The sequence below is a fragment of the Xiphophorus maculatus genome, chromosome 13 (genome assembly GCF_002775205.1).
Source record: "Xiphophorus maculatus strain JP 163 A chromosome 13, X_maculatus-5.0-male, whole genome shotgun sequence".
NCBI classification, from domain to species: domain Eukaryota; kingdom Metazoa; phylum Chordata; class Actinopteri; order Cyprinodontiformes; family Poeciliidae; genus Xiphophorus; species Xiphophorus maculatus.
This window is the reverse complement of record NC_036455.1, coordinates 19388134-19415267: the sequence shown is the minus strand read 5'-3', so window position 1 is coordinate 19415267 and position 27134 is coordinate 19388134. Positions and strand designations below refer to the sequence as shown.

Genomic DNA, 27134 nt, shown 5'->3' with positions numbered 1-27134 from the left:
TTCTTCAAATACCACCTAACATTAAACGCTTATGAAGTCAATTTGGCAGTACTCTCAGCTAGCAGCTGTTTCACAGAGCCAGAGTATCTAAGCTAGCAGTGCTGCTAAATGTATTTTTCTGGCTTCCAGTTTTTGGTTTGGTTTGGTCTTCACAAAGCCCCAGGATTAAAAACAAAAAAACAAAAACTCTATTTACCTTTTGGGTGGTAACTATTGTCTCCTGTGTAGTGCTTGCCATACATCACCAATAAGTGTGTGCTCTGCACTTGACAGTAAATCAGAGAACAGACCTGCTTTTTAGTTTTCTCCCCATGGTTTCGCCCACTGATATCCAGTCAGGCAGGATGTGGAGTTATTTTAACATAAAACTCTTGATCTGTGTAACTTTGAATGTTCATTTTCTGGTATCTCAGTTTAAATTCCAGCTAAGGGAAGATGCATATAAAATGGTTAGAGAGCTATCCTTAGTCCTTGAACACTGTTGAATAAGTGATCCTTGAATATCACATCTTCGCGATAAGGTGCTCTAACACCTGGCACTTTTCATATTTGATTACCTCGGCAGTAAAGAATTTAACATTAAATCCCACCCAGGTAAATTTGATCAGTAAATGGCATACAGCATGAGTTAGAAACATGACCTTTTTACATCTATTTTTACCCTATGGATTTGTGAGTCACATTCAGTATATTTTAACCCTGTGCCAGTTTCACTTAAATCTATGTAAATACTCCTGTAAACATGCGCAAGGGTTCGTGGACGTTATGCGTAAGAACTTAATCTCATTTGTTAAACTATATTGATGTCAAAGGCATGTAAATCTGTGTGATGAGTCAGCCTGTATTCATGTGAGCTTGTGAGTTTAAACTGAAAGCATGTAAGGGGCGTACAAGGGGAAAAAAAACGAGTGAGCTCATCGCCCTGGAGTGCTGCGTTTAAAGCCTTTCCACTCCTCTGTGCTGCTGAAAAAAACAAAAAACCAGGAATGTTCTCCGTTGACTGTGCCATTAGTTCAAGAGTCAGGGGGGCAAGTCAGATTCATGCTGTCGATCCCTTCTGCTTTTCGTTTTTAAATGGTTGAACATGATATTTATTTTATTGCATCACCCGCCACCTCACCAAGCATGCCTCTCTCTCTCTTACCATAAGCCTGAACAGATTCGAGTGTGGAAGACTTTTCCATAAACTTTGGCTTCCTGCAGATCAGCAGCACAGCCCAATTATCTAAGAATGCCACTTTTAAAGTTTATTGAATAACTACCAAAATGGAGACTGTGAATACACCTTTGACCTCTGTGGCAACTTTTAATATATTGTGTAAAAAAAATAAAAGAAAAAAACAGCATGCTCAAATTCTAGTTTTCTAGTGGATAAATGAAACATATGTAAGGAAATAGCTAAAGTGGAGAAGGATGGAGGAAAGGAATGAAAAGGATGAGAAAATAGGAAAAAAGGGTTCATTGAACAGGGTACAATGAAAGGAAGACACACGAAAGGGATGGTCACATTAATTAAGAAGGAAGGGTGTAAGGAAGCAGGGACTGAGGAAAGAAACCACACTAGGCAGGAAAGACACAAGGAAGCGGGGAATAAGGGAAATACAGAAAAGCACCATGAAGGAAGTAAACATGAAAAGACGGGAAGAAAGGCACTAAAAAGTGAAGACAAAATGAAAGCAGGAATGAGGGAAGGAACAAAAGAAGGGCTCAAAGAGGGACAGTATACAGGCAGAGAACTGACAAAGGAAGTGAACGAGGGAGGGAGGGAGGGCAGTGGGGGAAAACAACACGAAAAAGGAAGCAAGGATACAAGAAACCAAAGAATGAAAGATGAAACAACACAAAATGAAGCGAGAAAGAGAGAATGGACAACATTATTACAACGGGATAATTATTAAATTATCCATTTTCTACTGTATTTTTCCATCCTTAATTAGACCAAGAAATAAACCTCCATCACTAACTAAAAAAATCACTCTAGGACTCAGGCCTCTAATCTTTCAAATGTACTCTCACTTGACTCGTTTAACCTGTGCGCTGTCCAAGCTAAGTGAGGGAACATCAAAACACGGTATTTTACCCCTCTAAAGATGTAATATCAAGATTAGTTTTTTAAAATTGACAAGAAAGACTTATGGGATTGGGGTGTGGGGGGTGGCACTCAGCACTTTACTGAATGACTGCCAGTGTAGCATCATTACCTGCTTTGGCAAGATTTGAACACCACCCATCACAGAGGAGGTCGAAGCGAGCCAAAATCAGCCAAATCTTTTCAAGGCTACATGCAGCTACTAGCAGGATGCTGGCAAAACCACTCAAACTTTGTGCTAATTAGCTTGTCAACAAGCAAACGCTTTGCCTTGATCACTGCTTGAGGGGAAGTGGGGTTCAAAGAATGTGGCGCATCCTCTGCCAAACTGCTTAATGCTGTGAAAGTCCCCCAAATATGCTTTAGCCTTTGACTTATGTGGAATTAGTGCTTTTCTACCTTCATTGGGAATAACTGTCTGTTAAGAAGAGGTGATTTATTTGGTTCCTAGTGTAAGAATGAAGACCTGTAGGATCTAAAAATATCCACCCGAGGAAAACAACTGTGTCAAAGCACAGTTTCTAATGTACAGCAATCAATATTCACAAGAAGAGTTTTTCATCACAATAACCGCTATTGATTGCAGTTCTAATCTGTTCTGTTTTTGTTTTGGTTCGCATACCCACAGAAGCTATTTAACTAAGGGATGGCCAGGTCCAATCAGGTCAATCTTTCTGAGCAAATGTTCATTAAAAATACATAGAAAAGACAATGTTGGAGTCTGTCTAAACAGTATTAATTTGTGGTTTAAAAGATGACATGTTAGCACAAGGAAAAGAATATCAATAATTGTGTTAATGCTGGTTTGGATTGATTTTTAGACTAAATGTCGATGGAATCTGTGGGTAAAAACATAACATTTATGCAAACCTAAAAAAAGAAAAGCACTGACTAAACTTAACCAGTCGTAAATAAGATGTTTTTGGATGTCCAATGGTTGGAGTAAAGGTGTTCATGGAGCACAAACATTACCATGAGATCATCAAATACACATGTATGTAACAAGTGATTATAAACGAGGGTCCATATCACCTAAACCTGTGTGGATTTTCAAAACACATGATGTGACTGTTTTAGAGAAGAGGATGACTTGGATAAATCAAAGGGATGTTGACCGTTCTATCGCTTTGTGTGTATTAATCTTTGGGAGATCTTCAAGGTGTGATAACCTTGAGAAAAGAAGATAAAGTTTTCAGTCTCCAAGTATTTATGCAAATGATTAACACAAAAAATGTCACAGATGATCGAAACAGTTTTAATGATAAAAAAAAAGTGACAATGATTGCGACTATTGCTAAAATATCATGGGCTGACAGTTTTTTTAGTGATGTATAACATTTATTTTTGGCCAACATTACCTTTCTGGAAACATGTGAAAGCTGTGGAACCGATAAGTCTTTCTCAGCAACAGATGGGGAAGGTGGAACGAGACACTGCGGTATTCTCCATGCAGCCAGAAAATAAATAAATAAATCTCTGGCACATTTTCTGGCATCTCATTAAATGAACTTTAATGTGTATTCACTCACACAAAATAGAATAAATGCACATATATTATCTCAAATTATCTCACATGTATTATCAAACTCTATAAGAGATTTAATTGGCATTTAAGGAGTTTGGAAAATAATTTTTAAAAAATTACCAGTAAACTGGAAACCAGAAATTAATAATATTTTGCTTTTAAAAGAAAAAGTTTGATTTAATTATATTGGCAGAAATTAAAACATCCTCCCTTTTGCTTACTTTCTGTACAAAACATGTGGCCTTCCTATTGAATGTATTACTGATTCCCAATATCTAATCATATTTGCTTAAAGATATAGCTTAACATTGTTTGCCTGTAAGGTTGTTTGTATTTCATCTATTTCAGCACCACTTTTATTTTACTGCTCAGTCGGTAAAATCTTTAAGCTAGCAAGTCAGCACACCTGAAATATGCTAACATCATACAATTTGATGATTAAATTAAAAATAAAAATATTAAATAAACTCTACTGTATTGTCACTTTGCTACCTTATCTTTAAGAAATCTTAAGTTGGTTTCTGGAAAATATGTGTACAATAACTTTTGTAAGAGCAGGCTCCTAAATGCCTGCGGCTCATTGCTATTTAGCTTGACAAGCAAACCTATCATAAGACCAACAAAAATCTACAGAAGGCTTAGAAAATATAAGCTACCTCACAAATGACTGGTTCCTGTTCAGATTTACCTCTGTTGGCTATTGATGACTTCATCACAAATCAGAACACCACGGTCTAATAAAGTCTTCATGTTTTAAGGCGTGAAGACATTTTCCACTTCCATCTTCTCTGCTGTCATTTGTTTGCATTCCTCCTTATCTGTTAGCCTGTTTAACCTTCTGTGCCGCCCGCTTTTACCTTCAGCCAGAATAACCCTGTATCTGGCAGATCCTTCATCTTCACTTTGACAGATGGAAATAGGGGAGTGACGAAAAAAGCAAAAAGAGAAGACTGTTATAGAAAGAAAAAAAAAGAAAACAGAGCAAGCAGCAACAAAAGGTAGATCTTGGTGCATCTTTACTTAAAAAAAATAAATAAAATTTTGCATCAGTGATGTGAAAAAAAAATGCATGGGGATATATAGGCTGCATTTTGGGCTGATTTGACAGAATGTTTTTCAGGATAGTTCAGATATACTGTGTGTGAGTTCTGCGGCTCAGAATACTTCAATCCTCTATCTGATGCCCTGACTCCGTCTAATGATCAGACGTCAAGCCGGATTTACTGTTTGAGAGGTATTTTTTTCACTCCGTGATTTGTACTCGTAGATGGCAATAAGAAAATGACAGATTGTCCCTTCAGACAGGATGACGTGTGCTTTGCTTCGAAACACTGTCTTTGCTACTTTGAAGCCCAGATGAGCAGAACTGACGACAAGCGGTGAAACTTAAAATATTAATAATCGGATCAAACTCGTGCAAGCTAAATGCATGTTGATGTGAAGTCAGCTGTCACAAATCAAAGGTATAGTTGTTGGCCCTCTGTAACAGAATGCCTGCTTGTTCAAGACCGAAAATGTATCTTTTCTAGGGAAAAAACAAAAAAAACTTCTTCCATAATGCATAGTGAAGGGAGTGTTAGACGTATGAGGTGGTTGGTCTGATTTTCTTGCTGTCAGTGATTCTCTTTATATCTAACAACAATGAGATGATGTCTTGTCTTGTTCAAATTGGCTTAAACCAGAAATTGACCTTGTAGAATTTTATCAGGCTAGAGACCCCCCCCCCAAAAACAATCTGTTTTAAAAAAGAAGAACTGGGAAAATGAAAAACTAAGTTAGATCTTTGATTTAAAGCTTGCTTGGTAGATGTATAAAATACAAAAATTCAAAAGTGCAAACAGAGAACGTAAACATACTGACAAATCAAAATTTCTGTAAATAAGCTACTTTTTAATTTTTTTTTTTTTTTGATTTCTAACCAGAAGGCAAAAGATAACAATAAGATTAGACTTTTTTACAGCAACAACTTTGTTAACAATGTAAAACTCTAAGAAAGAACATATACCTCTGGGATTATTGCACTAATATCCAACCCTTTCACTAGTGATATTCACAGAAACCTTATTGATTCAAATGACTGTTGATGTGAACACAGCCTAGAGAAAACGGTTCTGTTATATTTTAGGTTATCACATTGTTCCATCTGCTCCCAGATTTTTTTTAGGGAGCAAAAAAAAAACTAGCATGCTTGAAAGCATGGCTTGACTCAAGGCCACTGTCCTTGGCCCCAAAGAGATCAATTAATCGTGGATCACAGTGTTTCAGAGGGCCCGCGTCTACCTGTACAAGTTGTGGTTTTTCTAAAAATCTTACCCCTCTTACCACCCTGCAGTCAGTCGGGCCGCTCTGACAGGCAACACTTTACTCCGCAACCTCCCCCAACGGGGTGAGAACACGTCCATCAAAATGAGGCTGCCGCGACAGACAAGCTGGGTGCTAGACAACCTGTCAGATCAGGTTGTGTTCCACTCTGCACAGCTTTGCCTTCATTTCATCGGCCTGTCTGTTTTTGTTTTTTTTTTTTACACTTATTTTAACTCACTTTCACCCCCAACAGCTCCTTCTATCTTTCTTTCTTGATAAATATTTCAAGCTCCACTCAAATTTATGTTTGAAGTTGCCAGTTCACTCACACTCACAAGCTCTGTCCATATCACTCAGAAAGATGTGTTGATGGTTTCTTTTGGCATTTGTTGTCAGACGACTTTCTTTTTTCCCCACATCTAATAAATGCTGGACATTTCAGGGATTCACCTCTGCGGCTGTTGTTTTGACGCTTGATGTTTTGTTTGTTACCACAGGTGTACAATGCCCGTCCTTACAAGTGGCTGAGTGGAAGTTTCCTCGGACGGCCAGGCAAAACATTACTGGTGAATTGGACAAGCTTAAGTACCCGTACTGAGAGGGTAAAACGAGTATCGAACATATTGATGCTTCTTCTTTCAGTGTACAGATTTCAATGGTACTGTTGACTTTAAATTCACACTGTATGCCTAAACTAACCCAAGTTGTTTATGAATACAAGAAATCACAATAAATAGGTCCTGAAAATGAAGTTATGTGAAATATTTTGGAATTGTACGTCATGGTTAAATACAAAAGCTTTCTGCAGTTTGTTTTCTAACTACACAATATCAGACGTCCGAAGATACTGTAGCTCTTTAACCTATCGTGGCTGTCATGGTAGTGAGAAACCTTTGTAAAGCCTCATCGGTCAAGACTAAAGCATTTCATCTTCAATTCCATTAATGAGGAACAGGATTTATTTCTAAGTTCCAGCGGATTTTATATATGTTCTTGCTATACTTTTTTTGTTTGGTTGGTTTTTTTTACATCTCATTCTCTTTATCTGTTCAATAGTTCTTTCTCTTGTCCTCCCATCTAATTATAAACAACCTAGTTTTGAACTTATTTGTCATAATATTTGCCCATAATATCTGGATGGAGTTTTATGTCAACAAGAGTATTATAATAATTTCTACTGAGAAAAACATTGATGTGTTCAGTACGTATTTTTCCCAAAATAGCAACAATCCGACTTTTATTTTATTTTTGCCTACTGATGAACTTCTCATCGACACCAGGTTTTAATTTGGTGAGGCGATTCTCCTTGCTCAAAGACACAGATGTCAGAAAGCTCCGCAACCCTCGAGGTTCTGTCATCCTACGCCTTGGCAAGGCGTCACTCTTGCGCCCAAGCAAGTAAGTTCACTATATATCTCTCTCTCTTTTTTTGTCTTCTTCTTCACTGCTTTGCTTCCTTTCCCCAGCAGGGGAATTCATCCGCCACAAATATGTTTTGTTCAGATTTAACTGGAAGGAAAGGAGAATAAAAGTTAAATTATGTGCAAGATTTCCCACACTGTGTGGGCACAGGGTTTGACAGACGTTCTCTTTTTCACATCCGTCTGAATGTACCCGTTAGCCGTATCGGCTTGTGAAGTTCACCATGTGAGCGCTGTCTAAGGGCTATTACATGAAGAAGCAGAAACGCTGGTCAGGCGCTGATTGAATTTCCAAAATTACTACTGTTACCGGCTTGTAAAAGTGAATTCTTACAACCTTTCTTTTTTTCTTCTTTTTTGGGGGGGATTTAACCACATTTCTGTATTAAAACAAGCTTGCATAATGAAATTTCATCCTTACTTGCCTTGGCAGAATCTGTAGGAGTGATGTCTTAATTAGTAGGCATGTTGCAGTTGCCAGCCACAAAAAAAAAAAAAAAAAAAAAGATTTATCAGGGTGAGGATTAGGCAGCTCCATTTTAGAACATGTTCTGAACTTGTTTTCTGGGCACAATTTTTAGTCATTAAAAATCCAGCAGCTTGTGGCTTCCTTTCTGTGTGGCTATGTCTTTATACATTTAAAGGTTTTTTACTCAGAGGTTGCTTGTAGAGTTGACAAATGCTTTTAAGGGTTTTGTTCTTTGGTCTTTTTTTTTTCTTCTTTGTACTTTCCATAAAATTTTAATGTTATACTCCCCAATAATAAAACACTTTATTTTATTTTTTTTAAATTGCCAAATGGGTCAGCTCAGAGCTCAAAGTATTTTATCACTCTGTGTTTGGATGTGATGTGCGAACTCGCTTGAAGATGAATCTGCCTACACCACACATTTTTCACCTGAAACATGTTTTACTTTTCGTCTTAAGAGTCACAAATATTATTTGTCAAAATCTCAGAGAGAAGTATTTCTAGCGAAAGGAGAAAGAAAACACACACAGAAATCTATCACCTCTTAGGAAACCAGAACCTGTGTGGCAAAAGAACAACATTTCAAGATGTTTTTGTTTTGCTCTCAAGCATACCAGGAGAGCACAGAAAGGCCTCGCTACGTCTATGTTACACTGAATTTTGTTTTGTTTCTTGAGATTTTGATGTCTCAGATAAATTTGTCTTATATATACATGCAGCTCTGGAAAAAAATTAAGAGCCCACTGCACTGAGCGCCACCGAAAACCTCCTGGTTATTTCACCAAATATTGCTTTCTGGAGTCTTCCTGAGTTAAAACATGAGCATATTTTGACCATTTCTCATTTTCTGCAAATAAATACAAAGAATAAAAGAACAAAGTTCATTTTACTCAAACGTATGCCCATGAAATGTAAAATCAGAGAAACTGGTAATTTTATGTGGTCTCAATTTTTTTCCATGTATATAATTAAGAAAGGAAAAGCCATGATGCTCTCCACCTATTCTTTTAGCGTGCACTCTCTATGACAAGATAATAGGATGAGAATTGACTTACCCGGGCCTGAGACTGCACAATAATGGCAATGCTCAGTAAAGAGATGAATGACATGACACCAGTGCTCAGCCACTTGTGTTATATGAGAGACGACTACAGCAGTCTTGCAGAAAAGGATCCAATAACCATCACAATGGCATGCTTCCAAGGCAGGGATTTAAGCATAAAGCATAAAGAGCCAGTGGGCAGGTTGTGAGATGATACACCCATACTGACTGCAGAACTTGACTGCGCTTCATAAACGCCTCACCATCAGACCGGGCCGTTTCTGATCGTGGAAGATCAGATCGACAGTTTCTTTCAGCTGTTAGTCAGTGTTTCCTGTTAGACATTGTTGCAGGCAAGGTGAGTATGGATTTATTCATGACAGGAACTAACAAGGGGGCATTGAAAAAAAAAAACACAGAAAAAAAACAAAAGAAGAGCAGCAAAGCACCATCTTACAAGGGTAAATGCAACCGTTACCCAATACTTTAAGAGTCAATACCGGTGAATTCCTGTTTGAGGGAGAGGACCATTGAAGTGTCAAGGTGCTGCACTGGTGTGTTGTGACGAACAAAGCGTGGAGCCTAGAAGTGTAGGTCTTAATGTACTTGTCTATCTATGTTCTGACTATCTCCTGTAGTCATTAGACACAGATTTTGTACTAAAGAATAAGAAACATACAAAGGTGGCAGAAATGAGCCTGATCTGTACGACTGTTGAACTCACCTTAGAGACAGATTAACTCTACTTTAAGTTCCCTTGGAGGGGATATTGTCCTTTTGAAAAGATTAAAAGTCAGCTCAGACGGCTTTGGCAGCTGATTACAAAGTCTTCTGGACGCCTCAGTTTTATTTGTTTATTTTTTGTTACGGTCTGTTGGGAGGAGACTGCTGGGTAGATCCAGAAAATGCTGGAGAAATTGCATATCCCTTTTGGACTGGAATGAAATGGAGAGGGATGTGTTGGCTTGGTTTCAGTCTTGGCCCTGTTTTCCCCTACATCCTCATTTCGAACAGAAGAATGACAATGGATGGATGTACAGTTACCTGACTAGAAGAAAGCTAATGATGCAAACAAAACAAAAAAAAACCTCTAGATTGCATGAAGAACTAAATAAGATTAAGGAAAACTCGACGTCCTTCGTTAATCTTTATATCTTACTCAGTTCTCGAGGGTTTGACCAAAAACCCGATGAAGCTGACTGTAAGTGTCAAGTGACATTGAAAAAAAAACACAAGTCAAATCTCACTACAGGGATTTCAGTTTTCAGCAAATTCATATTTGGTTAAGTCTAGGTTTATCTTTAATAATCTGAGTGTGATGCTTTTAAGCCAGTTAAAGATATATCATGAAGCTAAGACAGCAGCTGATTAGGTGATAACTGAAGGTATCTTCACAAACAGCTGACTCACTAAAATTTCATTTATATCAAAAACACCTACTTATCCATCCTGAGAGCTGTGCACCACTATGGAAATATCATAAGAACCCTTCTACAGATTAGGTGTTAATAATTTGTTTAAATTTCACAAAGGAAAGAAACACAAAGCAGTCTAGCAACAGGGAAAACCTACAGCATGTAAAAGCATTTGTCAGCTGTCGCTTTCAAACCGAGTCCGCTTCTTTCATGTGTCAGGTACTCGCTATTTAACATTCCTTCTGGTTAACTCTGACTGAAGCGCTAAGAGAAAGAGACCCCAGCCACAGCAAGCAGTGGATCCAAACACACTTAAAAAGTCTGAATACAGGTATTAATGTACCTCCCCAGTTAAAACCCTGTTCTTAAGCAAGAAATCTACTGTTTTATTATCATATTTCCTCTGTTGTTCTCCTCTCCTGTGGCTCTTGATACTAAAACAATAGAGGAAGATGTAAGTTTCCCTGAAATCTGAATCTGTCTGATTCATTCTGAGTAATCTCTTCTCGGAGCACATGTCGGTCTGTTTCTGGGTTTCTGGGATTTTATTTCATTTTATTTATTTTTTATTCATTTATTTAATTTTTTTTAATGACCCTGAATGTAACAGGCCATGTTTCAGCACGTCCAACTAAAAAAATAGTCGATAGTTTTTCTGAGTGGTTTTGTGCCCTGCAGCTCTCTAATCGACAGCAAAACAACTCTGTTCTGAGCACGACTTTTTCTCTTTTCTCCTCTCTGTCTGTCTGTCTGTGGCGCTTTCTGTCACATTTTCTTCCATCTTTTCTTCATCAGCTTTTCCACCCACATTCTTTAATTATGAAAAGCCAAAACTCTTATGCATTTATTTGGTCCCTCGCTGTATATTGTTTTTACCATTTTTTTTTTTGTACCTCTCTGTCCTTCTTTGGACTCTCTTTTTGTTCAGTATTTTCTCCTTCTCACCCCCCCCCCCCCAACTCATCTTCTCTTTGTTTTGACGTCTCGTACTTGCCTGTTTTCCCTAGGATCCTACCTCGCTCATAAATCAACGTCACCCAACTTCTAGGAGTGGGAGACCAGCTGCCTGCATCAACAATTCTGTGTGCGTGCAAAGGGAAAGAGTTGGAGTGAAATAGAGCAAGGGAGAATATTTCAAAGTTTTTACCGTCTCAGTGAGGAGACATTTCACTGGGCTCTATCGTGAAACCCTCGTCTCTCAATATATCCACACACCTGTATGGATTGTATTTGTGTGTGTGTGTGTGTGTGTGTGTGTGTGTGTGTGCGTGTGTGTGTGTGTGTGTGTGTGTGTGTGTGTGTGTTTTAAATTTGTGATCTTAGATGCCCTTGACTGAAACCGAAGGATGAAGCCTGCCGGACTCTTTCTGCTATGAAAATTAATGCCAAAGGGTCACACACACCGGCTTTCCATTGTGCTTTACGAATATAATTCAAAACTAGGCCAACTGAGTGTCTGGAAAACAGTGTATATCCATTTTTAAAAAATCCTGTTTCAGTTTGGGAATATTAAAAGCTGCGTAGTGTTGAACTACAGAGCTGCTAAAAAACTCAAGTTTTTCATAAATTTACAAATTATTTTATCGATTTGTTCAGCAGGTTGCTTAGAAAGTTTGCTTCAAACTGTCTTTTGTCTAGAGCGACTCCTTGAGATCAAACTAAATACTGTCTGAGGGGTAAATAGAAAGACAAAATTGTCAATGATTATCATTATTGTGAAGAATATAAATATAAATATGAATGACCTGGAGTTTTGAAAGGACTTTCTTTGCATTCATAATGTCTGAAAAAATGTGCTGATCAGTACTTTATTTTGTCCCCTGGTAACAATGTGAGTTAAAGAATCGGCTTAAACAAAGTCCCAGTCTGATTCAGTGAACATATTTCATACTTCATGTATTTTAGAGTGGCCAAACTTATCTAATAAATTGCTTCGATTTTGTTTTCAGTATTTAATATTATTAATCAAAATTAAATATAAAAAATGTTTTAAATTGAGTGGTTCATGTATTGTCATGTATTAATGTAAAGTGTTTTATACTTATTTATGTTTTAAAAATATTCCCAGCGAATACTGAAACGAAATATGTTGTGGGGAAATAAAAGTAGGTATTGATGTGTGTATTTTGTTTTACCGAATGATTTCAATTAGCTGGCAATCATCACATATCTGACATTTCCTAACTTCCGTGTCCCAGTCAAGTGTTCCCTCACGGCTTACCTGACGAGTTCACGTTGATCTTCACCCTGGCTTTGAAAAAGTCTGCACTGAGGGACACCATCTACCTCTTTCAGATATCGGATCAGCAGGGGTATCCACAGGTGCTGCTTGCCTCACACTTTCTCGTTGTCCTGCAACACCCCTCTCTCCTCCCATCGCCACACATCCCCTCTCTCATTTATACCCTATCCATCGATCGCTCACCTTTTAATCATCTAACTTTTCTTCTGCGTCTTTCTTTTTTGTGACCCTCTCATCACTTTTTGCATAGTCATCCACTTTCCTTTTCGATTTTTTTTTTCTCACGCGACATCTTTTCAATTCTCTCCACCCTTTCATCCCGTTTGCCTTTTGTCCTGCCTTATTTGTCATTGGGCAACCCTTTCTCTCTCTCCATCTCTTTCTTTCTCTTTGTCCATCCTACCTCAATCATCTCCAGCTCTCGTCTTTCATTCACCTTCATTATTATTCATACGTGTTCCATGATGAAGCACTGGAGTCCCTCCGAGTCTCAATAATCGCTACGAGTCTGAGGCCAGATTTAAATGCTTAGTGTGTATGATGGATGGAGGCTAAGTTGCCTCATTAGTTGTGATTGATTGGCTGCACTTCTTGTGTGCGTAATTAATGCCTTCCTTTACTACCTCGTCTTTGTTGTATCGTTCTGCAGAGACGCTTGCTTCTATTTACGTGTGCAAGTTATTCTTTGTTTAACTCGAGATTCAACACATTTTTATGTAGCGTTTAACTTCTTACCCCATCATAACCGACTCCTTTCCTCCCTACCTGAAGCTCTCGGTGGACTTCAGCGCTCCTGACGGCACCCTGACTCTGCGAGCCAGAGGTGCCGACCCCGAGGCCGAGCTGGTGAGCTGCGTCTTTAACGGCGAAGGCGTCGAAGCCCTGACGGACCTCCAGTGGCACAAGCTGGCCCTCAGCGTGCAACGCGACGCCGCCTCCCTTCACATTGACTGCAACTCCATCGAGACAAAGCCCCTCGAGCCCCGAGGCGTCCTGCAGACCGACGGACACACACTGCTGGGTGTTCGGGCCTCAGATGCCGGACCGGTGCAGGTGAGAATAACTTCTCCGAAACCTCCTGCAATAAGACCTGAATGGTAATTTTATGGTTGGCTGCGGAGAATGCATTATAAGCCTTTGCCTATTAGGGATAATAATACGTTTTGTTTTGGGCTAAGATCTACATTTTTTTTTCTCTAATAACCACCCATCCAACCCTAAAAATAAAGTAATGTTATTTTCCAATTACAGAGACTACAGAGAAACTTTCAAAATCCCTGTTTCAATTTGTGGAGACTCTAAACCTAAAAAGAGTTACAAATGGTGGGAAGCACACGTTCAAAGTGAATTTCAATTGATGGTTTTTGACTAAAAATGGCAATCCTATTTTTCATGTTTATGTTTTACATTAACTTCACAACTAAGCACAACTTTGTGTTGATTTACCACATCACATCCCTGTTAAACACACAGAAGATTATGTTTGTATTGTTACAAAATGTGACAAAGTTATATGGGTTTTGGATATGCTTGAAAAGTTAGTTTACTTCCATCATACACAACATTCTTCCAAGCTTTAAAAAACAGAGGGATATCAATTGAATTCTTAAAGCTCTATGTTAAATTTGATATACGGTGACTGGCAGGTGTTCAGTGTAATAACCAATGTTATACTTTAAATAGATATCTACCTTTATCAGATGTTTGTGTGAGAAGCAAAGACATAAAAAAGTGTTTCTCCTGATGAGTTTACAGGAACACGGAATAACTCATTTGTACGCTACACAACATTGAAATCCCTTGCCACACATTACTAAAGCACACAATGTACGTTTATATCAAATAGAGTTATTGATGTGATTATGCGAGATATGTGCAGTTTTTAATGTGTGGCAGTCTTATTTGAATTTGATTATTACAGCAAGACTATGGAATAAATCAAGATTAAGATAGGAATGTTAATGAAAAGCAGTTTGGCTCCTTCGTTAGAATGCAAAACAGATGCTTCGTAAGTGCAGAAAGGATGGCTCATATACACACATGCAGGTGAAGCTCTCAACAAACAGCTTTCCAAATGATTTGTTTGAATGGAAAAATTAATTGGCCTTTAGCCATGTTTACTGCTTCGCTTTAACTTATAGCAGAAATACAGCCGCGGACATGCAGCCCTGCATGCAAACGCTCTATTAGTAATTTCCTCCTCTCTCTCGGTTTTCATGCTCTCTCTCCAGATGGATGTTCAGCAGGTGATGCTGTATTGTGACCCATTGTTTGCAATTGAAGAGACCTGCTGCGAGATCCTCGGCGCTCGGGTAAGACAGGAAATACTTTCTCCCTGTGAATGACACAGAAACCGATTTCTGGTCTCTGTTTCAGAAGTGGATTAATAGATGGAGTGTGACAGTTGTAAGCCATGTATCTCCAGCTGTAGTCCACGCCTTATGAACCTCCCCCAAACTTTAAAATGGGCTTTGCTTTACAGTCCTCTCACGGCCACAGTCATCCATGCTGCTTGTGCACTTGTTCCAGACCAATATTCCTGCAGAAATAATGCAAAAGTATTTGTGAACATCACCAGTTTCTATATGGATGACCATTTGCAGCTTTACCCTTCTTGTGGACAGTGTGAGGACAACTGTCCCATCAGCAGTCTTTCCACATGATTGTGTAGGCCATGACCATGCCATTTTATTATTTAAGAAAAGCTTTTTATTGGGATTAGTGATTTTCCGATAATATAGCATTTGCTGTAAGCCCTCATAAACTAAGCAGAAATAAATGTTTTAAAATCATACCTATCTGTTATGAATCTGTGCATTTATATGTGTTTCGCTGCTCATATTGAAAAACTGAAATCAGTCAATGTTTTCGCCAGAAAAAAAATGCTCACTGCGCACTTGTTAAAGCTTCTTTATGGTGTCGGAAGGCTTCTACTGAACAGATGCACAAAAAGCTGAGTGTGTATTATCTAAATGAAACACCATAAGGGAACTTATGGTTTGCTCTTGAGGTTTGCTCTAGTTAATAACCAATGGTTTGTCTTCATGTTTCTATACTTGCTGTATTTTCTTCCAGCTTCTGTCATAACTATGTAAAGAAATAGGCTGCCTTATATTGAAGATGCAGCAAGACTGCTATCCACAGAACACAACACTTTAACAATTGTCTAACAATTTATTCTTCAGAGTATTTCAAGAACACACACACACATATATTTATATACATATATATATATTTATTTATATAATCACATACTGTGTAATTAAGTTTCATCAGCTTTGATTGTGAAACATGTTCTTGCTTTGAATACAAATCTAATTTAAGGCATCTTGCTTCCAGCCCCAGCAAAGGGCTTTAATAATATATTCCGCACCGTTTCCCTTGTTTCTTGCCCGTCCGCTCAATTTCTTTCTTCTCTGTCTTGAAAGTTTTTGTTTGCACACCTCCAAAGACTTATTAAATTGAAAACAGATTCATTTGATTAACAACAGAACAGGAATCTGCTCAGGCATGAGGAGAATGGCAATCATCCACTTCAGGAGTTTGTTTTTCAGCTGAAAACTCTTTAAGTCCTGGTCTGTGTTTTTTTGCAACATAATTCTCCAGGGTTTTATTACCTATGTGCCTTTGTGTTTGTGCCTTCTTATGCCAAATGAATTTGAAGGAGTCGGACGTCAAAAAGGCGGGGCGCATGCTCCCTCGGATGTTTGAAAGTTAAGTCTTATGCAATGAAGACTTCATGCTGTAAAATGGATTGTATGGGCTTGTAGAACAAAACCATTACACTTTAACTCTTTGTACGTGTGCCGCAGGGCTTCCTCTGAGCAACAGCTAAATTTGGCTTGAGAGCTGGAGAGGCAAGTGTGACAAATTGTAGACCTGTTGCAACTGAAGTATTTTTAAAGACAAATGGCACAGTGGAGAACATGAACCACATTTTGTACATTTGTCATGTTCTGATTTCTGAACCCCCTTTATTCCCACACTATTTGCGTCATATGGCTGCAATTATACCCAGTTGGTCATTTTCTTTACTCTGCAGTGCCCTGCAAAAAATGTTGGTTTCCTTTGAGCTTTTTGAAATTTTAAAATTTTACGACCACAAAACTCTTCAAGTAGGAAGGGAAATGATTAATGGATGTAAGAAGTCGTTTATATCTTGCCCTTTTAGCTCTGATATTCCTAACTAAAATCGAGCACAACAAATGAGAGTCCAAGACAAGAGTTCCATAGCGACACTGGAGAAGCTCCAGTTTGAAGATAGAGCATATAAATAAGACATTGGGGAAAAAAGGCATGAGAATTTCAGTTTGTACTTGCCACAAGGGATATACAAACGTTGGAAGAAGGTGCTTTAATGGGATCGCATTTTGCAAATTCTTCTCTGCCCATCTCCACAGCAAAATAATGGAGGTGACAGCATCATTTATTGAGAATGCTTCTCTTCAGCTTTGCAGGGAAGCTGGGTAGAGTTGATGGGAAGATAGCTGGGGGGAAACACAGGAAAATTCTGCGAGAGTCTACAAGAGACCTGAGAATAGAATTGTTCGCATCAAAGCTAATCCATGTCAGAACGGTCCAGCCAAAGGCCAAGCCTAAATACAATTCAGAGTCTCTGGCATGACTTGAACATTTACTGTATATTGCCAGGAACTTTACATCCAGTCTTACTGAGTATGGGGAAAAAAATGAAAAAAAGATTTATACTCTACATGTGCAAAACATAACCTGTGTGATTTATGGAGCAGAATGTGCATGTCAACCTAGCAGCCTTGCATAATTTCCCATTCACTATGCGAAATGTTTGTGTTTCAGTTCAAACTCTAATAACTAAGAAGATTATGTTTGTGACTTTAGTAGAAGAAAAAGTTAATGTAATTATTTTTGCAATGATTTGTAAAGGATTCTTAGTTTTTATCCAGCTATTTTATAACCAAAGGTCAACACCAATCCCATTCCAATACAACTGACATTCGGACAATGCTAACTTGCACCAGCTAATAAACTAATTTGCTGACATAATGAATAGGTCTTTGCTATCAAAATAATGTAATGCTGTGCTAACATGTTGTCATTTTATTGCCTTTACTGTTGATAAGGTAGCTTAACAGAGTGAAAAGTAGACAGCAACGTTGTGTTTGTTCTGTCTCCTGCTTGCAGTGCCCTACTGATACTGCAAAGAGCCGTCGAGCAGCTGAAAACGACCTGGATGAAAACATGTTTAGCCAGGTAATTTCCACATCCACGACACGCACAAACTACAGATGGGTTGTTATTCGATAAAAACACAAAATGTAATCGTAAACATTGTTCGAATAATAATAATAAAACGTCTTTCTCAAAATATATGTGAAAGAGAACGTAGCCTAGCATGGGAAAAATGTTTACAATGCAGTTGGATCAATTGGAACCACACTTACATAAAATTGTGCCACAGAGGTAAAGGTCTAACTCATGCTTTCCGGTCTGGTCTGCTATATGTTTGGTGCCGTGATGAAATGTTGACTGGTCTACGTATGGTTGACAACGCCTTTTGTTCGTTGACCACTTTCTTCAAGTGGTCAACGAACAACAATCCAGAATACACAGGAATTAGGAGTGGATAAAAGAGGTAGAGATGTGTTTTACAGGCAGCCTGGATGAGAAATACATAGTATTAAAATACAATAGGGTGAAGAATTGTTAGGAAAATAAAATAATATAAAATTTTGATTATTTTATGAAAAGAATGATGGGATTTTCTATGTTAGGCTCCTTTAAAATTGTCTTGTGAGCATTATTGATATAAATCGTTGCTGCACAGCCAAAAAGACAAGGACCATCTGACAGCGTATGTCATAAACAAAACCAACATTGCTTGACAATATGCAGTTGCATGTGTGCACAAAGCATGGGTGGTTTTCATGTCTTTCAAAGAGGAGTTCAAGAAAAAAAAAAAAATTGGTGTTTGTGGCAAGAACTGAACAGCCTTGACATCAGTGCCTACCCATCACCCACAGGAAGCAGTGCTGCATTATGTGAAAATAAAAAATACAAAAGCTGTTATGTTCAGTGGAGGAAATCTTTAAACACTGAGAACATTTTTGCCTTTAGAAGTGCAGATATTGATTTCCCCAGCTCCCAAACATTTACAGAAGTGTTGTTCAACGGAGTTGAAGTATGAAAGTGGTACCAACAAACCCAACATCCTCAGTTATAAAATGCATTTCGCTGACTGAAACAAGGCTTTAAAGAGAGCGTGGTGCAATGCATTTTCACTTGCAAGACTCTCGTTTTAAATTTGGTGACAAGAATTTAAGCTTTTCAACAAATTGGACAAAAAACAAGTCTTTTCGCAATGCATGACACACAAAGAAACAGACAGTGTTATTATTCAGATGGATTTATCAGGGAAAAACTAATTCTGGGCAGTTTGTCAAAAATGATACTTCTTCCCTCTTGAAACTAAACCCTGCGGTAGACTTTGCGTCACTTTGGAGTACTATGTGAATGTTGGTTCTGGTGACTGCTTCAACAATGACTCAAAGTTCTTCCTTGTACCGTCTTCTTTTTTTTTTTGTTACTCCTTATTTCATCATACATATTAAAAGGGGGAGGGATCTAAAATATGTTATTTATTCATTGGGATTGTAACTCTCTGGAGTTAGCTTGGAGCTCAAGCTCTGCCAGACTCTGGGACATAGTAATCAGTCCCATTGATGCTCACAGCTAGACACAAACATCTCATGTTTTTTTCTCTGCCTCATCTCTCACCGTCACTTGGACTTGTTTCTCTGTATAATTGCAGTTTGACTACTCTGCTAGTGTGAAATGTAATTCAGTCTGAAACTCTGTAAACCTAAATGGATGGAGCAACTAAATTATTTAAAATTCCAGGAACGCAATGGATGCTAGATTACATGCATATTAAACATAAACTCATTGTTCAAGCTTTTTCAAAAACTACACAAAAATTACATTGGAGGATAATGAAGTTATTACAGTTTTGCATGTTTAAGCATCTTGGAGTTTTTTTTTTTTGTTTTGGCCAAAAACAACTACTTTGAATATCTGCCAGCTTATGGAGATCTTTAAGACTCAAGGACCATGATATGTAGTTCACACACTGTAATCTCTTATCTTAGTTCATTTCAAACCACAGTGTTTGGCTTTAAAACCATGCAAGAAAAAAAAAAACAACCTCTTGAACAAAACAGATATTAGCAGCGACCCAAATAATCCACGGATATAAAAGAAATTGTCACAAATGAATGGGAATGTGCAATATATCGGCAAAACATGGGTAAAGGTCAATGCTAGTCATTTTGTAACAAATCTGTATCGGCAGAAAAGCTGCGGTGCGGTCGTGTTTGTCAAAGTGTCAAAAAGGAAGTAAAATAATATACATAATATTGGTAAATATCAGCTATCAATCATAGCGGCAATATCGATATCGGATATCGACTCAAATTTCCATATTAGTTCATACAAATTACCGAATGAACTGTAATTTGTATTCATTGATACAAATTGTCAGTGCATACTGTTCACCTTTTCCGCATGTCATGTGAAATGGTGTGGAAAAAGTATTGAACACATCTAGTAATATATATGTTTTTTTACTTTACAGTAGCAAAGCCTTTGTTGGTAATAACAACCTTAAACTGTCTTGAACATGTCTGTTACTCATTCAGGCACATATGTCCTGTGTGATGCTTGTATAATGAGAACCATTTCTATAGACCACAGACAAGCGTCTAAAGCATCTGATATTAATTTGTCCGTATGGATCTAAGTATTCGTTTCCAAACTCTGACAAATTGTGGCTGTTTTCTTAGATTTTTATCCGTTTCACTCCTTTCAGGGCCTCCTTTTCTTGATACATTCCAAGCTTATTCAATCCTTCACTCGTCATCGTACATAATTCGCGGACTAATTAATTGTATGTGTGGATTGGATATCAATCAGCATAAATCACTTTTTTCTGTGAAAAATATTGACATGTTGAGTGCATATTTTCCCTGCCGTATGAGAGCGTGTCTTCAGCAGAGCTCCAAATGCTTTGCAAAGATCAGCCTTTTACCTAGAATTTCATAAAAAACAAAACAAAATGCCTTTTTTGTGTGAAACCTTTGTACAAAAAAAACATCTTCCGTTAAAGCCTAATAATGATTCCCCATATTTTGTCTGATTCTGTTTTTTAAACTTTCTCCTATCGTTATTTTTTTCACACTTGCTAGCAAACGCACGCACACGCACATTCACGCCGAGACAAACAAAGTGACTAGAAAACTTTCTATTTTTATCTGTTTATTAGTTTCCTACATAGTAAATGGACTGTGAAATCCAAGTTTCCAGCATGCAGCCTGGATGATACTGAACCATACACCAGCTTCCATAAACAAAACCTTTCTAGGTGACGGCACATTAAACTCTGCATGCATGCATGCATGCATGCTTTATTGTGTCTTCTGTTTATGGAGTATTCACTATGCAAACAGGATGGTTCAGTTGGGGTCAGCTAAATTTAAAAAGCAACGACTGTGGATGTGTTTTCAAGACACAGGCTCTGTCTGCCTTTTTGTCATATGTATATATTTATTTCATATATGTATGTAAGTCAGGAGTGTGGATAAAAATTCCTAGTTTGGTTAATGGTATTTAACACTTTACGTTTATATCCTAATAATTGAAATTCTGTAATTAAGTACAATTAAAATCGTTGTCTTTGAAATATGAGTGGGAATACATGAGAAGTGCAAAGAACCCATTGAGTGGCTTTAAAATGATATGTGAGATTTGTTGTATTGAGATGAACAACACAAGCTTTTGCAAAGTATAGACTAACCTTAATTGAAACTGATTGTTTGAGTTTGAATTTAGACCTCTGTCTACTGGAGTGAATTAAAACGTATCTGATCTGCACAGTATTGGAATTAATTGGACCGACGTTGGCTGAATACAATTAATCGAGTCAAGGTGCTAAGCAAAGTGATTCTTTAGCACTGTTATAGGAAAAACAAACATGAAAGAAGCTCTGCTGAAATCAAATTTCAACTTGTTGTTCTTGTTTGCCTCCAAGCCACAGTTAACAATGCAGCAGAGTTAGTTGTTACATAGGGTTAGAAACGTAGGAGTAAGGACCAAGTTGCTTAAGAGCAAAATCAAGACTTTTCTGTTGTGGAACAACTAATAAGATTTTTGTCCATTGGCAATTATTCAAGCAGGTAATCATTAAAAAAAGAGTTTGTGTTTTAGTTATTTACAATATCACCCGTGAAGGATGTTTCCTTCATATTATTATTTTCCAATAATATTATGGTCTCATATACCTTTTCTATTTTAGAGACCAGGGCTGCTTTTGAAAATACTTTGCCAATTTATCTGTAAGTGTTTTTTATGTGGTCTGGGTCTGATAATGAATAACCAAATTAATCAGAAAGTCTGTAAATTTAGCATTCACTTTCATGCATTTGACATCTTGAGAAGAGTGTAGCAAATAGCTGTTTCCTAACCAGACAAATGAAATTCAGGTTTTCAATAGTACAATCGCGGTCTTGTAAGTTGCAGTATTTTTAATTATTTATTTATTAATTTTTTTACCTTTTTTTATCAACCTAAAGTAGAATGCCATTAGCAGTCAACTTTGCATGGGTAATATCTAGACAAATATGTTATCTTCATAATGGTAGTGACTCAGCTTGCTAGAGGTTTAAATAACAATACTATGCAAAACGGTAAACCTCCTGGGGAGATTTACAGTAAGGTTACATTGCCCTTATCAATTGTTTGGTTGCAGTTTGCAGTGGTTGTCTCACTGGCAGGGCAGCAGGATACAAGAGGTTTAATTGACTCCTCTGACCCTCAATAATAAACCCCATCTTCTGATGATGTCAAACAACCTTTCTTTGCAACTAGTATCAAATAAGGTTTGGTACGGGTTTGTGTGTGTGTGTGGGGGGGGGTCGTACGTGTGCGGGGGTGCGTGTGTGCGTGTAAGGGTGGGGGGTCACAGCAGTTGCTGCCTTCCTGAAATATGACAAATCTCACCCACAGTGTTTCTTATCTTGCTGCACTGTAAGCCTTTTTTTTTTTATTCAGTTTCTTGCTTTCAACCCAGTTTCCAACTGAAAGGTCATCCGGGCTTCAAAAGATCCAAAGTCTTCTTTCTGCCTTTTTTTTTTTAAGCCTTATGTGTGACTACTGGAGTTTTTATGATGAAGTTCAACACTACCTGTAAAATGGCTTTTCCCTTCTTCTCTATGCCACTGCTCTTATTTCTTGCCTCTTAACTTGCTGTCTTGAGCAAAATTGCTTCCACTCAGCTTTCGCTTGCTTCCTTTACCTCCTTGTTGACTCTTGTTTTCCAAATCAATTTGCTATTCTGCACACAGCAGGGGGTACATATATTTATGTCTTTTGGGGCTTATACGATACAGTACGTCATGTTCTTCTTAAGCTCATCCTTTTTTTAACTCTTAAAAATACAGTACAGAATAAGTCCTAATGACGTATCAATGTAAATGAAATGCCTCCCGTTTTTTTCTCTATTGTTGTTTGTCTGATAAATGGTACAAAATTTAAAAGGATGGACTGCAGCAACTTTCCTGCGATACAAAAATGTCGTCTGATAACCTTCTTTTTTTTTCTCTCCGCCAACAGGATATTTTTGCATCCAAGGATCTTGCAGAAAAAGTAAGCCTCACGATTCACACCCACTCGCACACACGTGACTTAACATTGCTGCATTTTTAATGAGACTAGTGGGACAACTGGCTTCAGCTAAGACCGCTTTGTAAACTCTTCGGTTCACAAAGCGAAAGGAGCATGTTCCCAGCATGTGCTCCAGTTTCCTACAAAAAAAAAAAAACATGTTTTTTTTTCCAGATGGACTAGAGCAACACTTTGAATTGAGTCTTTTGCCGTCTCTGTAAGCCCGTCCAGAGAGTTGCATGTTCTGCTTAAATTAAAACAAGAGGACAATGTGCAGGCTAAGCAGGTTGTGCATTTGACACCATCTCCTGCTGCCGTTCTCGAACACTTGCTGACTGACTGAGAAACTGATTTACGCCTCATTATGCAACCGGTCTCAGTTGGGGTGTTCCTTCTGCCTATTAATTTTTGTCATTCACCTACAAAAGGCATGCTCTGTTCACAAATAGAATACAAAACTCCAGACGCTTCATTATGTTGCTCCGGTGTGTGCTTACTAATGTATCAGGCTGCCTCTCTTGACTTCCTCAATGTGGGGTATTACCCGGGTTGGTGCTCGTGGCTCACCATAGCGTTAGAGGAAGGAAGTAAAAGTGAATTTAATTTGGTTAGATTACAAGAGCTCAGATTATTATTTTTTTCTTTTCAATGCAGATATAAGGTAATTTACCCATTGGATAAGAACGATTTAGATAGGTGGATACCATGCACTTCTTCAGCTATCCCTAGCACCGAACAGGCTCATGAATTAATGTTATTATGTTAATAAACAGGCTGAATGTGTGTTAAATTTTACCTCTACTGCATGATCCCGAAGCTCAGTCAAGAGCCAATTTTCACCAGTGTTCATGTCATGCCTCATCAGCTATTCTTCTGCGCTTTTCCCCCCTTCTGCATGTGCTTCATGGTCGTGTGAGTGAAAAGGTTCAGCTCCCATCAATCTGCAGAAATTTCTTAGCAGCACAAAAAGGCAATTTCCGTGGTGCAATCCCAGAATGTAGTTCCTTCTCTTTGGCATTGCTTCACAGGACAAAGCACAAGTCGTACACGACGCAAGTGGATAAAAATTCAGGAAAATCTGCATGCTCGCGATTTACTGCTAAGCTGCAGTCTTGGCTTAATCAAACATGGCACTTGAGAAAGAGGGCTACAGTAAATCATGTTAGAAAAAAGTCAGAGATCAATCAAACGACCTTGGCGCTTCAATTTCACTCCGTGCAGATGCTAATTAAGGCCAGCCTACGCAATACTTTTATCAACAGCTACATTAGCAGCAGGTTAAGTGACACATATAGTTTGCAGGTAATTGCCACATTCCAAACAGACAGTGCCAAGTGATGCTTATCTGGTAATTTGACACAACCTTAGTTATGAGCTCAAGAATATATTCAGTTTCAAATAGTATTTACTAATAACAGGCTACCACATATTCATTACCACATAACCAATCAAAAAGATACATAATAAAAAAACCTGTCATGACCAGGACAAGACCACCGAGAGAAGTCGTCATTCACCTGTAGCGTGGACAAGCAATAATGTTTCTTACCAAACTTCAGCAAATTATCTTGCTCATTTGCTGACATTTTAAGCACTGATAAATAAATCCACCTGTATGTAGAAAGAAAGAACGTTTGGACAAGATGAGGCTGCATTCAGGACAACCTGGAAATACTGGAAAAGCATTTGTCGTATACTGATTTAAAATGGGATGTGCAATTAAATGAGACAAATCCGTACTTAAGAGGACATATGGCAATTCTAAAGGTTTGCCATTGTGACCATGCAAACACAATCTAGTGCTATTTGACTTTGCAGTTTCAGAGTTATCCACAACATTGAAGTCAAAAGACAGCGATGCTGATTTGTTAATTGTTGCTAAAAAGTTACTGTAATCTGTCAAATCAGAAAGCTTAGAAAGACAGAGAATTTTATTTCATTTTGGCGTTTCTTGAAGGAAACTCGTGAATTATATCAATGTCCAGCTCCATTACCAATTTAGACTTAATGGCTAAGAGTGACATTCTGTTGAGGCATCTCTGAGTCTAGTTCTTTTTTTTTTTTTCCAATTCTGCCCATTTGGGGAAATGATAGTTTGTCCTGGCAGCTGCTGACAAGCACTGTCAGATACAGGTACACTGTGAAACACTGACTGTAATCCATAAGCATTGTCAGAAGTTTTGAAGGACACATTTTCAATCGGTGAGGTTAAGTAAAAGCTCCGAAGTGATTCACTTTGTCTGAGAAATGTCTAGGTCACACTTTTGAAGAGTTACATTTGTCTTTTAGAAACAATTAAGTATGCATTTTTTTTCCAAGAGTTCACCAAAAGGTAGATCCTACATAATCTCATTTTTCTATGTGATGTGCATTTTTCTTGTCTTTTTTTTTCTTTTTTTTTCATTATGATAGCTGGGCATCATCCCCAGAGCCTCTCACATTTTGGAATTATTATGCCGAAAAGCTTAACAAGGCCCAGCACAGTAACTTCGACAAGTATTTGACAGTGGCTTCAATGTCAAACCGATACAAATGTCCTAGTTCTCAGAAACAGGCTCCCATCAAGAAGCAGATGCAGAGCGCAAATATTGGAGTAAATCAAAAACTTCCTCACTTCAATAATACTGGCCTCTGTGATGTTAACACCCGCCAAGTTTAGAGAATGAGCTGTGCATGGGACATAAAGGAATAAATGATTTCTTTGCTTTAAATGCGCCGCAGGCCGCTATTCCACCCTGACATGTTGCTGCGTTTATCAAAACATTGGCCTCCGCAGTTAGATAAATCCAATCCCAGGCTTTCCGCTATCGCAATAACAAAAGCTGCAAAACTGTCTTGCATGACAATGAATTGGTTCAAATGCCAAAAATGGTTTTATAACTTTCTCCTGTTTGCTAAAAAGTCTAAAAATGAAGGTTAGATGATCTAAATCAATCTAAGGAGTTGCATCTATAGAAACAGCAAAATATTAATATTTGCATAGCTGTTTTACAATCACTTGCATAGTTTATTTTACAGCCATTAACTCAACAAACTCCTTACAACTTGTTGAGGACAGGTAAGATGCATTGACCGTACCTTCCTGGCCATGTGTTATGCTGTGTTCTGGTAGAAATGGGTAAGATTAGTATATAATTAGGTAGTTGTGATTATGGGATGAATCCAGAAGCATGTCAATCCCCTGATGGTCACTTTTAACTCTCCTGAAATCTTCACCAGGAACAACAAGGACAGGAACATTAACTTCCCTCCAACATTGCTTAACAGTGGATGGTTCCTTCAACAGGAATGAATCGATTGTCCTTGTACTGCTGCATTAATGTGAGCATTTTAGACTCAGGCTTTCGGATCTTCTCTTGTTCTGCTATTTGTGTTTCCAAACACACTTCCTGTTGTACTTACTGTTCTTACGGCGGTTTTACTTAAAACATCATTAATTAATGCACAAATCCTTCCCGCTAATGCAGCGTCTGACAGACGCATTGTATTTTCCTAGCCTGAATTGAAATAATGAGGTGCCTCTTTCAATAAGAATCACCTTTACTCACCGGATGTCTTTCCCAATGGGACATAGTCTGTTTGGGGCTCCACTCTGGATAAGTTGTTTTTCTGAAAACCTGTTTTCATCTTGTCATGACATCAGAGGTCCTGGACCCACCTCTAAGAAAAAACAAAAAGGTTCTGCTGCTCCACCAACTGTACACGGCTCAGTGCCCCAGTTTTTTGATGAGGTACAGCTAGCCGCTGTGGAGTCGCCTACAAAGTCGCCACTGGGCAGCAAAGCTTAACCTCCCCATTTACTGAGAGCACTTTACTTTCAGTCCTGTTTTTTATTGGTATTTGCCCTTTGCTTCTTTTTTGATTTTTCCCTTTAAATACTCTGACTTTGTTTATCCACGCTGACTGGGACTGACGATTAACCAGTAGTTTCACCA

General features: G+C 38.1%; 1 protein-coding gene across 3 annotated transcripts in view; it reads left to right on the top strand.

Moving 5' to 3' along the window:
• Positions 1–27134, top strand: part of col16a1 (collagen type XVI alpha 1 chain) — an 84212-nt gene that overhangs the window by 14165 nt on the left and 42913 nt on the right. For all 3 annotated transcript variants that reach the window (XM_023345466.1, XM_023345467.1, XM_014470886.2), the window contains exons 3-9: positions 6416–6484; positions 7199–7316; positions 12464–12587; positions 13279–13560; positions 14739–14819; positions 17668–17736; positions 23149–23181. In XM_023345466.1, coding sequence (XP_023201234.1) covers positions 6416–6484; positions 7199–7316; positions 12464–12587; positions 13279–13560; positions 14739–14819; positions 17668–17736; positions 23149–23181 — 776 coding nt within the window. The remainder of the gene's footprint in view (positions 1–6415; positions 6485–7198; positions 7317–12463; positions 12588–13278; positions 13561–14738; positions 14820–17667; positions 17737–23148; positions 23182–27134) is intronic.